Source organism: Camelus ferus, chromosome 18 (genome assembly GCF_009834535.1).
Source record: "Camelus ferus isolate YT-003-E chromosome 18, BCGSAC_Cfer_1.0, whole genome shotgun sequence".
NCBI classification, from domain to species: Eukaryota; Metazoa; Chordata; class Mammalia; order Artiodactyla; family Camelidae; genus Camelus; species Camelus ferus.
In genome coordinates, this window is record NC_045713.1 from 4,628,806 (window position 1) to 4,642,525 (window position 13,720).

General features: G+C 51.5%; 1 protein-coding gene, 1 non-coding gene and 1 pseudogene across 5 annotated transcripts; 1 reads left to right on the top strand and 2 right to left on the bottom strand.

Moving 5' to 3' along the window:
* The first annotated feature begins 1,791 nt into the window (after positions 1-1,791).
* Positions 1,792-4,289, top strand: ABHD11 (abhydrolase domain containing 11). Of its 3 annotated transcripts, none has more exons than XM_032459549.1 (6): positions 1,794-2,004; positions 2,153-2,288; positions 2,966-3,139; positions 3,303-3,473; positions 3,585-3,766; positions 4,000-4,288. In XM_032459549.1, the coding sequence occupies exons 1-6, from the start codon at positions 1,871-1,873 to the stop codon at positions 4,130-4,132; spliced, it is 930 nt and encodes a 309-aa protein (XP_032315440.1). In that variant the 5' UTR covers positions 1,794-1,870; the 3' UTR covers positions 4,133-4,288. The 3 variants fall into 3 exon arrangements, with proteins under 3 accessions (XP_032315441.1, XP_032315440.1, XP_006181014.1); XM_006180952.3 differs by having other exon boundaries at positions 1,795-1,986; positions 4,000-4,289; XM_032459550.1 differs by lacking the exon at positions 2,966-3,139 and having other exon boundaries at positions 1,792-2,004.
* Positions 4,290-4,317: 28 nt separating this feature from the next.
* Positions 4,318-5,555, bottom strand: LOC106729137. Of its 2 annotated transcripts, XR_004312548.1 has the most exons (5): positions 5,264-5,555; positions 5,097-5,162; positions 4,885-4,979; positions 4,540-4,660; positions 4,318-4,454 (listed from the first exon to the last, which is right to left on the bottom strand). It is a non-coding gene; the product is annotated as an uncharacterized LOC106729137 (transcript). The 2 variants fall into 2 exon arrangements; XR_004312547.1 differs by having other exon boundaries at positions 5,097-5,555.
* A 1,481-nt stretch (positions 5,556-7,036) lies between these two features.
* On the bottom strand, positions 7,037-7,243 carry LOC102513733 (annotated as a pseudogene).
* Positions 7,244-13,720: the final 6,477 nt, after the last annotated feature.

Sequence of the window (13,720 nt, forward strand, 5' to 3'; positions counted from 1 at the left end):
AGATGTGAAGGACTGGGCAACTGGCTGCCCAAGATGTCAAGATGTGGTGGACACAGCATCCCAGCAGGAAGTGATGGGGGTAAAGACCTAAAGGGAGGTGTGCAGTGTAGGCCTCAGGGTGCCTGGTAGTGAGAGAATGAGAAGCATGTGTGGAAAGGCCTGCTCCTCTGAGGGATCAGACTGGGAGAAGCTTGCGATGCTGTTGTGGACTCAGAATGCCACCTGCCATACCAGTAAACAAAGGCTGTTTCCCCCATTAGCTGTTGCAGCCACCCTGAGGAAACTCAGGATGGGAAGCACAGGTTACTGGCCCTAAGATGGCTAAGATGCGTATCAAAGGAACGATTTCAATAAGGCCAGACTTTTACATCTTTCCATACATAGAAAAGCACTAAATTCCTTAACTTGAGATACCTGCTTTTCTATAATTAAAAAAATTTTTTTTTGTTTTGGGAAGAGGTAATTAGGTATTTATTTATTTTGATGGAGGTACTGTGGACTGAACCCAGGACCTTGTGCATGCTAGGCACATGCTTTATCACTTGGCTATACCCTCCCCCCTGATTTTCTTTAATTAACAGTAATCTTTTGATGTTCTGACTACCTGGTCTTTGTTGCAAAAACTTCTATATATCCCAGCTCCTCCCCTACCTCTTCAGAGCAGTCGCTATTGCCATCTGAGAGGCTGTCTCCCAGGCTTGAAGTCCTTGGAAAGTCTGCTGGGTAAAACATAACTCCCAACTTTTAGGTTGTGCATTTTTTTCAGTGAACGCTGCAAAGTTTCAACTCTCAACTTTAAGGATAGTAAGTCCCTGAAGGTTTCTGAGCAGAAGAATGCTGTAGAAAAAGCAGCTACTCCTGTAACTGCTGAAGGCTGGACTGCAGTGAACCCAGCTGAGACTCCAGACAATGTTGCCACTGCCACTACTACCCAAGGCTGGGGAGAGGAGATGGTAGCCGGTCAGGGTTCCAAACGGAGGTGACTTCCCTGTAGGATGCACTGAGGGGGTGGGAGGATTGTTTATTCCTCTGCTGGTAAATGGTGGGGTGGGGGGCGAGGGTGAGCAGATCTGAAACATTCTAGCTCAGTGCAGCAAATGCCCCCTCTAGTACAAACACTTGTCCTCCCACCTTGACTCGCAGACCAGAGGTTCCTGTTCTGATTTTGTAAAAGTAATTTGCCTCAGTTTCCCCATCTGTAAAGAGCGGGGGGGGGGGGGCTTGGAGATGACCTCTAGAGTCCCTCCTAGCTCTTTGAAGTCCACTTCAGGATTGGTAAGTGCTCTGTCCGTCCTGCCTGAGCCCAGGCTGTGGAGTGCGGCGCCTCAAAGCTGGCGCCAAGCAGGAGCCAATCCTGGTGTGTCTCGCCCGCGCCCGCCAGCGGGCAAAGTACGTCACCCTTCCAAGGCGGCGCCTAAGGGCAGAGGAGCAGGCCCAGGCAAGGCGTCCTCGGCTTGCGAAGGATCTTCCCCATGGCCGCCCAGGGTTCACGCCCCAAACCCAGGGCGTCACCACTGCCTGGAACCGGATTCTCAAATCCCAGGCTCAGACTCCCTACAAAGATACTGAGCGGGAAGGGGCCAGGCGGAGTTTAGCAATGCTATTGGGTGGCTCCGCCCGGGGCGTGGCCAAGGATGGTGCTCTCGCCTGTGGGCGCGGTGCCTGCAGGGAATACGTACTTGCGCAAGGGGCGGAGCTGGGCGGGGCACAGAAGGTTCTCTGGGATTACGTAAGGAAAAGCGAGCGAAGGGGGGGCGTTCGCGATAGGGGGCGGGGAGAGGGCGGGGCTCAAGTCGGAACTGGGCGGGGCTCTGAGCGGAGACACGAGTCGTGGAAGCAAGAGGTGTGTGTCTGGTAGTAGACTCCAGGCATGCTCTGCTGGGCCCGCGCCTGGAGGCTCCTCCGTAGGGGGCTTGGCCCCTCCACTCCCAGCTTCTCCAGAGTGCCAGTCGCACCCAGCAGCAGCCAAAGCAGCGCTGAGCCGAGGTCAGTCAAGGGCTCTCGGTAGGAGGCCGTCCTTCCCTCCTCCCCCTTCACTCTGGCCCTGTTGGCTCCACTTCCTTCGCTTGGGCCCGCCCCCTCGCAGGTTGTTCTGCAAACCACTTCCCCAGCTGGCCTCAAACCGTTCCCCTATCCTTGCTCCTCCCGCCAGGCCGGTGCGACTTTCCTACAAGCTTCTGGACGGGGAGGCAGCCAGCCCACCTCTTGTCTTACTGCATGGGCTCTTCGGCAGCAAAAACAACTTCAACTCCGTTGCAAATTCCTTGGCCCAGCAGACTAGCCGGAAGGTGAGCTTGCAGGAGAGGCGGGGCCCCGAGGGCGGTGGAGCCTGGGTGGGCAGGGCCCTGGAGGAGGCCAGGGCGGGGCCAGCTTCTCTGTCCTCTGGGAGCGGCAGGTCTCGCTGAGCAGAAATGAAAGAAGAGGTTGACCTTCTGAGGATGCAGGCCACAGGGCAGACCCGGGCCCTAGATTGACCCCATTCGTTCCCTCGTGCTTTCACCATTCCAGCCCTTCATTCGTGTTACAGATCTTTGTCTGCCTGCTCCATCCTGAGCTAGGCTTTGCTGTCCAATGCCTAAGTGTCAACACCCTCCCCTCTAAGGGAGCCACACCCTGCTTGTTCACCAGGGGTGATGGAAGCTTACCACCTCTTACAGCAGCCCATCCTTCTATGCTCCAGCTGTTGGAAGTTCTTGGCATCTACCTTCTCTCTGGTTGCCATCCAGCTAGGCCAGACCTTCAGAGATGTGGTCACACTCCTTGGGCCTTCTGGCAGAATTGGCTCCAGGTTCTTCATAGGGGCCTCCGAGGTCTGAGAACTAGGCCCTCTCACCACCTGGGCCCTTTTTCCCCTTTTGGATCTCCCCACAGGCTTTCCACCTCCCTCAGCCTGCAGGTCTGCTAGACTTTTGGCTATGCCCAGAATGTGAATGCCAGCACTGATCCCCTCTCACCCACTCCCCAGGTGCTGATAGTGGATGCTCGGAACCATGGTGACAGCCCCCACAGCCCAGACATGAGCTACGAGGCCATGAGCCAGGATATGCAGGACCTCCTGCCCCAGCTCGGCCTAGGGCCCTGTGTCCTCGTTGGCCATAGCATGGGAGGCAGGACAGCCATGCTGCTGGCACTACAGAGGGTGAGCCATCCCTATCCAGGGCTTCCTCCCATCCCTTGTAGACCCTGAGTGCCCAGTAGGCAACCTGGGACTCCCAACGAGCCTTGGATGGCCAAGTTCAGGGTCCTATGCCCAAGACCCACTGTGCCTATCCTAAGGTCCCCAGTCTGATTCTCTCCCACAGCCGGAGTTGGTGGATCGCCTGATTGTTGTAGACATCAGCCCATTGGAGAGCACATCTAGCTCGAACTTTCCAAACTACATAGCAGCCTTGAGAGCCATGGACATCCCAGATGAGGCATCCCTCTCCAGGGCCCGAAAACTGGCCAATGAGAAGCTCAGCTCTGTTATCCAGGTAACGCACCCAAGTGCAATCCCCTGTATGGTGTTATGGGCTGGGACCTGTCAAAGGAAGAGTGGCAGCCCAAGGCCTCACAGGGAACCCCCACCTGCTGGACCCCCACAGAGCGTAAGCATACGGCAGTTACTGCTCACTAACCTGGTGGAGGTGGACGGGCGCTTCGTGTGGAGGGTGAACCTGGATGCCTTGGCCCAGCACATAGACAAGATCATGGACTTCCCAGCACGACAAGAATCTTACTCGGGACCAGCCCTCTTCCTCCTTGGTGGAAACTCTAAATTCGTGCTGTAAGCCAGGTTGGGTGGTGGGAGGGGCATGCCTGACTTACCCAGCCCCCAGCCTGGGAAGTCTGCCTCAGGGAGGGCTTGGGTGTGGGCAGGGGGTGCCTGGGAACCCAGAAGCATCGCTGGGCATGTGGACTCACGTGGCTCTCCATCTCTCCCTGCTCTGCCTCTATTTCTCTCCTCCTCTCCCCATCTTCCTACTTTCACCCCTTCTCTGGGGCCTCTTCGGTGGACAGTCCCAGCCACCACCCTGAGATTAGGCGGCTCTTCCCTCGGGCCCAGATGCAGACTGTGCCTAACGCCAGCCACTGGGTGCACAGTGACCGCCCACAGGACTTCGTCGCTGCAGTCCGAGGCTTCCTGGCCTAAGGGTTGCTGACCAGAAGGGACACTAAACTCCAGGCTTCAAGGCCCTGTGGCGCACTCCTTGTTTCTGCACAGAAGGTCTGAAGCCAGCACTGAGAGAGCACGAGGATGCAGAGGTGGTGAGACCTCAAGCTTTAATGAATAAAACACTCCTTCCAAGGTCTTGAGTCAAGCTTTCTCACCGCCAACGTCCCCACCGACCCAGGGGGAATTGGACCCAGGGGGTCCTGGCAGTTCTGGGGTCCACAGGGGCTCCCAGAGCACCCCTGGACTCTCTCTGCAGCTGAATCTCAACTCGCTGCCTCACCAGCTGCTGCATGTCCTCCTGGGGGCAGGAGAGCAGGTTCAGGGGCCAGGCCTGTGCCCGTCTGCCCCTGCCCCCCTGGGCCCGGCTGGCATTCCCACCCTACCTCCCAGGCCTCCACTTCCTGCCTCAGTCTCAGTTTCTCCTCCAGGACTTCCAGCAGCTGGGCCTCCACAGCTCGCAGCTTGGCTTTGCATGTATCCAGCTCAGCCTCCACGGCCTGTTTCCTGAGGGGGCAGAGAGAGCAGCATGAGGCTCAGGCCCTGCAGATCGGTTCTGGGCGCTGGGGGTGGACAAGTATGTCCACAGTCCCCTCCTTGTGACCCGGTGGGTGTTTTGTGGCTTTCCTTCCAGGAATGCCTGGTATGCCCCCTTCCCCTCCTGGCAGGACAGAGCCTTGAGAGTGAGTCACCCACTGCCCTCCCAGCCCCCACAAGCAGCTGCCTCTCACTTGGCAATGGCTTCATCCCGCTCTCGGAGGGCTTGGTCCAGGGAGAGTTCTGTCTGGGTGTCCCCCAGTGCTCCAGCCACTTAGGATTCTGGGCTCTGTTGTAGTGAGACCAAGGAGGGAGTGGTGATTTGGGGTTTGCCTGGATGAAGTGCCCCGCTTGGCCCTTTTACCCTGGCTGATGTCAGGAGGAGAAGGTTCTGAGATGTTCTTACCTGCCTCCCCAGTGCCCCAGTCTCAGCCTCTTAAGGTAAAGCAGGGGAGAGTAGGTCTCTTCCCGCCTAGGGATAAGCAGAGGGGCAGGATGTTTGGACCCCAAGGAGGAAAGATGACTCGCCCAATCCCAAGGAAAGAGATGTGGTCGGTTCAGCAGGATACTTACCTCTCGAGGGCCCCAGACTGAGAGGGTGGCCTGCTGACGGACTCTTGTTAGTGGGTGGGGCAGTCAGAGGACATGGCCCTTTGCCCTCCCTTACTGGCAAGTCACTCCCTGTTAGGCCCCACCCTGGGCAGCCTGACCCTGCCTCTGCCTCCCTCCTGCAACCTGGAACCCAGAGCTTCCTCAGCCCCGTCCTTGCCCAGTCATTCATGTCTCTCACCCCAAGGGGGCGCTCTACTCACATCAGGAGATGAGAAAGGAGTGACAGCCAGGAAGGCTTCAATGCTGACAGAAGTTCCCCATCCTTCATCCTGAAGAGTTGGCACCTTGGAAACTTTAATGTCATCATCCACCATAACTGTGACCTTAGCTCAGCAGAAATCGGAAGGAAAAAAGTTTAACCGTTCCTGGCAAATTCCTTGTAACCTCTTAAATGTCCATCCTCCCTAGCAGTGTCCTCCAATATTCCACAACATTGCTCATTACTCCTCCAAAATTCCCAACATTCTGATCCTTGAGCATGGGTGGGTCCGCTGTGCTCCGAGGGGTTGGGGCAGGGGGGTGTGGTCTCGGAATCTCATCCCACACCTCCCTCAGTGTGATCAGCACACACCAGTGACGTCAGACGTGGAAAAAGGCCTCCCCGTTGAGGGGCCTTTTCAGCAAGGTTACATATTGGGGATTAGGCCCTCAACCCCACTCTAAACAGTACATACTTCCTCCAAGACCCCCCAGGAAGCTCCCTGTAGACATGACTCCTGATTGTCCAAGTGTCCCACTCAGCCACATGCACCTCCAATAGCCAGATGACACAATTTCTTCAGCTGAACCCCAGGTGAAGAGGTGGGGTTGAGCCGTAACCCAAGTACCAAGTTGAAGAGATTCATTCAGAGTGTTTTGGGAAGCTGCTCTGTGCAGTGATCCAGACAGGACCCCTGCCCTCAGGGCTCCCGCGGCTAGCATGAAGCAGAGAGAGAATCAGAAAAGGGTGCCAGGGAGTCCAGGGCAGTGGGAGCGCAAAGGAGGCCCATCACACCTGGTCACGGCGACCCACAGGAGCTTGTCCCGTGGGCCAGCAGGAGTCAGCCAGAAGGGCTAAAACTCCTGCTGGGCATTTCTTTTAACTTTTTACTTTGAAACAATTTCAAACTGCTCTTCAATGTCCAGAAAAAATATGCTTTTAGGGTAAAAAAAAAAAAATTTAGTATGGTATCAAACATTGTACCCGGTTGTCACATCTCTCTGGTCTCCCTCAATCTAGAACAATTTGGGAGAGAGTATAGGTCAGTGGTAGAGCCCCTGCTTAGCATGCAAAAAGGTCGTGGGTTCAATCCCCAGTACTGCCATTGAAATAAATAAGTAAACTTAATTACCTCCCTCCCAAAATTTTTTTAAAAATTAAAAAATAGAACAATTTGCAGCCTTTCTTTGAATGTTGACCTCGACATTTTTGAAGGTTGTAGGGAAGTTATTTTGTAGACCATCCTTCAATTTGGCTTTGTCTCTTCCTTCCTCACGATTAGACCCCTGTTACACATTTTGGGCAGAAATATCACAAAAACGATGCTATGTTCTTTTTTCTTTTTTTCAACAAAAGGTCTCATGTATTTATTACTGAGCAAAAGCAACAGAGCACAGACACTGCCATGCAGATAAGCTCCATATTCCCAAACGTGTCCAGCTGTTCAGGCAACAGCACTGTCTTCAGAGTAATCTGATAAGATGCAGATGACCTTGACAAAGCGTAAACATGTGCGCCACCTCATGTGCAGCTCCTTATAGCCCCAGCTTGGTTCTTCTCCAATGTCTTCTCTTGGAGTTGTACCTGATTTTATTACCAGTTTTCATTCAAATCCACTGGGGAATGGGACGATTCTGCTTTTGTTTCTTGGCCAGGAATCGCTTGGTCTTGAAAGTCTTGTGAGAAGACATGGCGAGGACCAAACTCAAGCGCACATAGGATGGCGGAGAAGAGAAGAGAGAGTGATGCTACATTCTTGTATCCAATATCGTTTGGAACCATGACTGGTGGTTTTAATGTTACCAGTTGATCGTGATTAATAAGTATTGGGGGAGGGAAGTACTGTAAGACTATGAAACATCTTCATCCCACTCTCACCCATAGTCAGCATCCATTGATGTTTCTTGCCTGAATTAATTATTAATACAATGGCTTGCAAATGTTGATTTTCTAATTTCATCGTTTCTTCTACACTTATTAACTGGCCTACTGTAAGGAAGAGGTTTTTTTTTCATCCCATTTATTTATTGATTTACTTATTTACATCCAGTGGACTTGTGATTTCCTGTTTTGTTTAATAGATTGTAACTCATTCCTGTCATTTATTTTGATGCTCACATTGTCCCAGATTTGGTCAGTGCATGCCCCTTGCTGATCTCTTGTCATTTTGATGTGTTCTATCATTCTTTGGACACCTCCGTTCTCTCTAGTTCAACCAGATAGTCCAAGTTTGTCTTGTTATTCCCTGCCCCAGTCCTGGAAGTAGCCATTTCAGCAACAATGCCTGTTTCTTTCTGGTGGAGAGTAGTATTTGGGAACCACAATCTGGGTGTTAGCTGTGCTCAATGCATTTAGGGTAGCCTCTATGCCCAGGCCCACTCAGTGGACACACATTTATATACACACATAAACTTACACATCTATACCTATGTTTATTCCTTTATCTGTGTGCTGGTTAATTTTATATGTCAAGTTGGCTGGGCCAGGGAATGCCCAGATACCTGGTTAAACATGACTTCTGGGTATGTCTGGGAGGGTGTTTCCAGAAGAGATTAGCACCGGACTCTGTGTACTGAATAAATGGTGGCCCTCCCCGATACGAGTGGAGGCATCAACCAATCCACTGAGGGCCCGAATTGAACAAAAAGGCAGAGGAAAAATTGAATTTTCTCCTCCTGACTGCTGAGCTGGGATCTTGGTCTTCTTTTGCCCTTGAACTGGTGCCTGCACCATCAGCGCTCCCTGGCTCTCAGGCCTTCTGTCTCAGTCTGGGACTCTACCACCCTGCTTTCCAAGCCTCCAGCTTGCAGACAGCAGATTGTGAGACTTCTCAGCCTCCATAATTACATGAGTCAATTCCTCATAATACGTCTCTTTCTCTATATTTATCCTATTGGTTCTGGTTCTCTGGAAAACCCTAATACAATTTCCATATATTGAACAATAGTTTCCATTCAGACCTTAAGTTCAAGTCCAGTGGCACAGAGTTCATCCTAGTTTCCCCGTTTCCAGATTTTTTACCTTCTTGTCCCCAATTGTCTTCAATATATTTCATAATTTGTTCAGTCTCCCTGTGTGTGGCCGATCCCCCAAAACAATGGGCTCCCCCTGACTTAGATACCCTCCTTACATGGGCTCAGGTCCTGCAGGGCTGCCTTGCCACCTTGACTCCAATGCCATCTGTATGCATAGCCCTGGCTGCCACAGGGCTATCAAATATTTCTAACAGCTTTATATTCATTCATTCATTCACTCATTCATTCCACTGGTACTTACTGAGCACCTACTACGCTCTGGGCATGTTTCCAGGTGATGGACATAAACAGGAAAACAGACAAAGTTCCCTGACCTCCGAAGATCACATTCTAGGGAAAGCAGATAGACAATAAACAAATGCGTATACCAGATGGTAGGAAGTGCTGCGGAGAAAAAGAAAGCAGGGGAAGAGAATAAGAAAAGACTAGGAAATTGCTATTTTATATGATTCTGTGCTACCCTAGGGAGATCACAGACATTAATCTTGCATTCTCATGACTTGGAATAATATTGCCAGCAACAGCATCATTCATGGATTCAAAAAGCTCTGTATTTCCAAGCACAGGTGAAGATGACATATTCAAGAAAACTGTATTAGGGAACTCAAAGGAGATGCTAGGGATGACACCTGACATATGACCATGAGAGGCAGAAATGCAAGTGAAGTGTTTGAATAAACCTTCACATACTATGAGAGTGGAAAAGAATTGTTTTGAAATAAAGTTACTCTTAAAAGTATGCGATTTAAATTTTAAATGTTTTAACTAAATATAATAACTAGAGAGTCGCTTATTTCATCTGCATCCCTAAGTGTTTGAATTAGAATATTGGGCCAGATTTCTTTTTTTAAATCCTCATTGGGAAAAGGAGGGCAATATATTCAGGCATATAGTCAATTGCATCACAAAGTCCTACCTCAGATATCACACAGTGAGCAGTGAGGCTCTTTCCCCAGCTGCCTACTACCTGTATCTCCCTCCTCTCCTGCTGCCTCCAGGATGGCTGAGCCCATCCTGGAGGATTGAGCTGAAAGATGGTTACAGGTTGATGGTGGGCTGGGAAGGCTGCAAGGGGGAGGGAGAGCTGCTGGAAGGGCAGGGCTGGGCCCTGTGGTCAAAACAGCTTGGATTTGCAGGGCTGGGTGGCTCACAAATCATGTCAGCCAACCTCAATACCCTGTTTATGTTTCCCTCTCTGAGCCTCTTCGTCCTCATTTGTGAAATGGAACTACTGGAGAGCCTTCCTAACAGGGTCACGGCCTGTGCTTTATACAATAATGTGCCAGGGCCAGACTTCCCAGGAAAGGAGAAACCGGGAGTAAGCCTGCCAGAAAGCAGCAGAAAAAACAACAACGAGAGGACATCGATAACACACACACACACAAACACACCCACACACCCACACACACACTCCCCAGCTGTGGAGCCTGGGTCAGGTGCCCCCTCCTGCTCTGCACCCCCCTCACCTCTGCCCAAGGGACAATTCTGTCCTTGAATCCTACACCAGCTGCTTCCTCTTCCTCCTTCAGACCCCCACAGCCCCTGTACTTCCACATCACTGCCTTCACACTGTCAAGGTGTCTCTCCCACCAGCCCAAGAGCTTCTGGAGGTGGTGACTGCCACGGTCCCAACCTGGGCACACACGCGCTCAGCAGAATGGCATGGGTGCAGCAACACCGGCCTTGCCCAGTAGGTGGCAGCAGTTTCCAATATCAGGGCTCCAAGGGCCCCAGCTCACCCTCCCAGCCTGTGGGATGGAAACTCCAAACCCGGTCTAGGGAGCTCCCAGACGTCCAGCCTGACCCTCGGTGCTCCTTTATAGGAACCCAGCTCATTCAAGCTGCAAGTTTTTATTGCTCATTCCACAAATATTCTGTGCCAGACTTGGGGAGTCAACAAGAACATGATCCTTTTCCTTCCCTTTGGGTGTCCCCATCTAATGAGGGAACAGACAACTAACACAGACTGCATCCACTAAGTGCTACAATTGAGATAAATACAGGTGTTTGCGGGACCACACAGAAGGAGCCCAGAGCTCGTTCTTGGGTGGTCAGGGACAAATTCTTGGAGGATGTGATGTCTAGGAGGGAGGGACTAGAACTTATTGGTCAGGTGCATGGGGAGGAAGAAGAAAACAGAGAGGAGCGGGCTCGAGACATGTGCACAGGCCTGAGAAGAGGGTATAAGCAGGCATTATGACTGCTCACAAGGTGGGAAGGAAGGTGGCTTCTAAGAAGCGAGGCAGGGCCAGATCACAAAGGACATGGAAAGCCACTTTTGGGTATCAGGATTCCTCCCTCCCAAAGGAAACAGGGAAACCTGACAGCCCTGAATAATTGGTGAGAAGAATGGGAGAATACCACTATTGAGGTACAGAGATGCCCATTTGATGACAGTAGGGACAGGGCTTTACAGAGTATAGGTCTGGACTGAATCTCCATCAATTATCCACATTAAAGAATGAGGTCTGAGTGATGGGTGTTGTGGGGACTGCCTGGTTCCCACAGGGAATACGTCCCTCTCTCTCACTGTCCATGTCCTTGTTCACACCCTTGGCCCAGAATGCTCTTTCCCCATTCTCCACCTGGCCACCTCCTGCTCATCCTTTAAACCCCAATTCAAATGCCCACCTCTGTGAAGTGCTCACTGATCCCAGGAAGTTGGCAGCTTGGGTACCCATGGCATCCTGTACAGCAGTTTCTATTTTAGTTTCTGCCATGGTTCTGGCTCCTCCACCTCTGACCATCCCTCACCTGTCAGTTTCATCTTCAGCTCTTGTTTCTTCTTCCATAGACATGGACACAAACACATAGACACTCACACACAGATGCACACGCTCCCTGGACTGTGGGCTACAACTTCCATCTCCACCCCAGGCCAGATTCCTCCTGCCTCCCAAGTCTCCAGCCCCTGTGCTACATTAACTCCTCATTGACCATTTTCATGTCTCCCCTGGATGTCAGTGGGGGCAGACACCTTAAATGCTACCCACCCTGGTCAAATCCCTCCCCTGCACCCCTATCTGCTCCTCCTCTAGGGGCCACTTCTGCTCTTATCTGCACATGGTCAGTCCAGGGCCTGTGGCTTCTAGTTTAATGTTTTACAACAAACATATTCTTTTCACAATTGAAATAAAGTGTAATCATGTTAACTAAATCCCTTGAATGCCCTTAACCTTCCTCTCCAGTCAGATGAGTCCTGCTCTTGTTCACACAGTCCCAGTCTCTCTCCTGGACACCACAGCAGCCTCCCAGCTACCGTCCATGCTGCTACAGATGGGGCTCTTTCCTTGTTTTTAAAGCCATCTATGTGGCAGCTTCCAGCCTGGACCTCTCCTATGAATTCCAGATTCATACAGGCAATGGACTACTTGCCCTCCCCAGTGGGATGTCCAATGGGCAACCCAAACTTAAGAGGTCCACCTGCTCTCCTCCTCCTGTTCTTCCTCCACTTTTTTTTTTTCAGTGGAGGGACTGGGGTTTCAACCCAGGACCTTGAGCATGCTAAGCACGTGATCTGCCACTGAGCTATACCCCCACCCCCTCTTCTCAACTTTTGCAAAAGGCACCACCATCTTTGCTAGTGTTCAGGGCAAAAAACTTGACTCCAGGCATCCTTGACATCTCTTTCTCTAAGTCGGCTCTACCTTTAAAATGTATCCAGGATATGACCACTTCTCACCACCATCACTGCCATCACCTTTGTCCCAGCCACCTGTGTGATCACAATCACTTCCTAAATATGTCCCTGCTTCCTCCTGTGTCCCCTTCAGTCTGTCCTCCATCCAGCAATCAAAGCAATCCTGCTAAAGTCCAAGATGGATCATGTCCCTCCTCTGCTCAAAACCCTCTAGGGGCTCCCATCCCCATCAAAGTCAAAGCCAAGGGACACAGAGTTACTTACAAGGCCCCTCCATCAACTCCTTTGACATCACCTCCTTGGAGCTCATCCCCACGGAACATGCTCCAGGCATCCTCACCTCCTTGCCGTCTCTCTGATACGCTAGGTGCCCTCTCTGCTTATGGTCATTGCACTTGAAGTTTCCTCTGCCCAGAATGCTCTTCCGCCAGAGACCTACATGGCTCACTCCCTCACTTCCTATAGATATTTACTCAAATGCCACCTTCTCAGCAAGACCCTCCTTGACCATATGATTTAAAACTGGAATCCTGCTTCAAACCCGTCCCTCTACCCCTTGTACCTGATTTTCTCTTCTTCATGACATATTATCAGTTACATATGTTTGTCTGGCTGGCTATCGTCTCTTTCCTTTACTAGAACGTGGACTCCAGGAGGGCGAGGACTTTTGTCTGTCTGGTTTTCTGCCACATCTCCAACATCTAGAACAGTCAGCACATAGTAGATAACCAGTCAATACTTTTTGATTAAGGGACCCTTGATTGCCTCCCCCTTGTCTGCACAATAAAGTTTAACATTCAAGGCCTCCCTCACTGGCCTCATCTCTCACCCATGCTTACCCCCACACCTGAGCACCACAGCAGGCTCCTAAGGGTCTCCAGTTGCTCCCCACCCCAACCCCAGTGGATGCCTCCCACATTAAAATCATATCTGTCTCTCCCACCACACCAGGAGCACTTTAAGTGCAGAACAGTGGCCCTAGAACATGCATTCCTAGGTAATGTTTGATGAATGAATGAATGTTTGAATGAGAGTAAGACCTGAATCAGAAGGGCAGAGTTTAAGGTGAAGGACACACATTCATTCTTTATTCATTTTTCATGCTACCATTTAATATACATCTCAATAAGTGACGCTGAACATAACACGAGGACTCTGTGAGGGCAGGAGCTGTGTCTCCCCTTCCTGCCCTCTCCTCACAGGGCCAGACACTGGGCTCTGGGGCTGCACCCATGACTCATCCCACTGAGTCACCCTGCACATGTGAAAGTACTCTGGACTGGGAGTCAGACAGCACCTTCCCTGTCACCTGTTCCCTGTAACTCTGGGCAAGTCTCTAGCAGATGAGTCCTGGTTTCGCATCTGTCAAATGGGGCACCACCAACACTTGCTGTCTGGGACACTCAGGGTTGAGGTCTGGACAAGTGGAAGGGATGTGGCTGTCTCTCATGCCAGGCTACATCCTAGCCAGTCTTGGGCCAGACTTTCCAGGGAAGGAGGTATGGCTGGAACAGCATCTCCAGCCTGTCTGCTAGCCAGCTAAC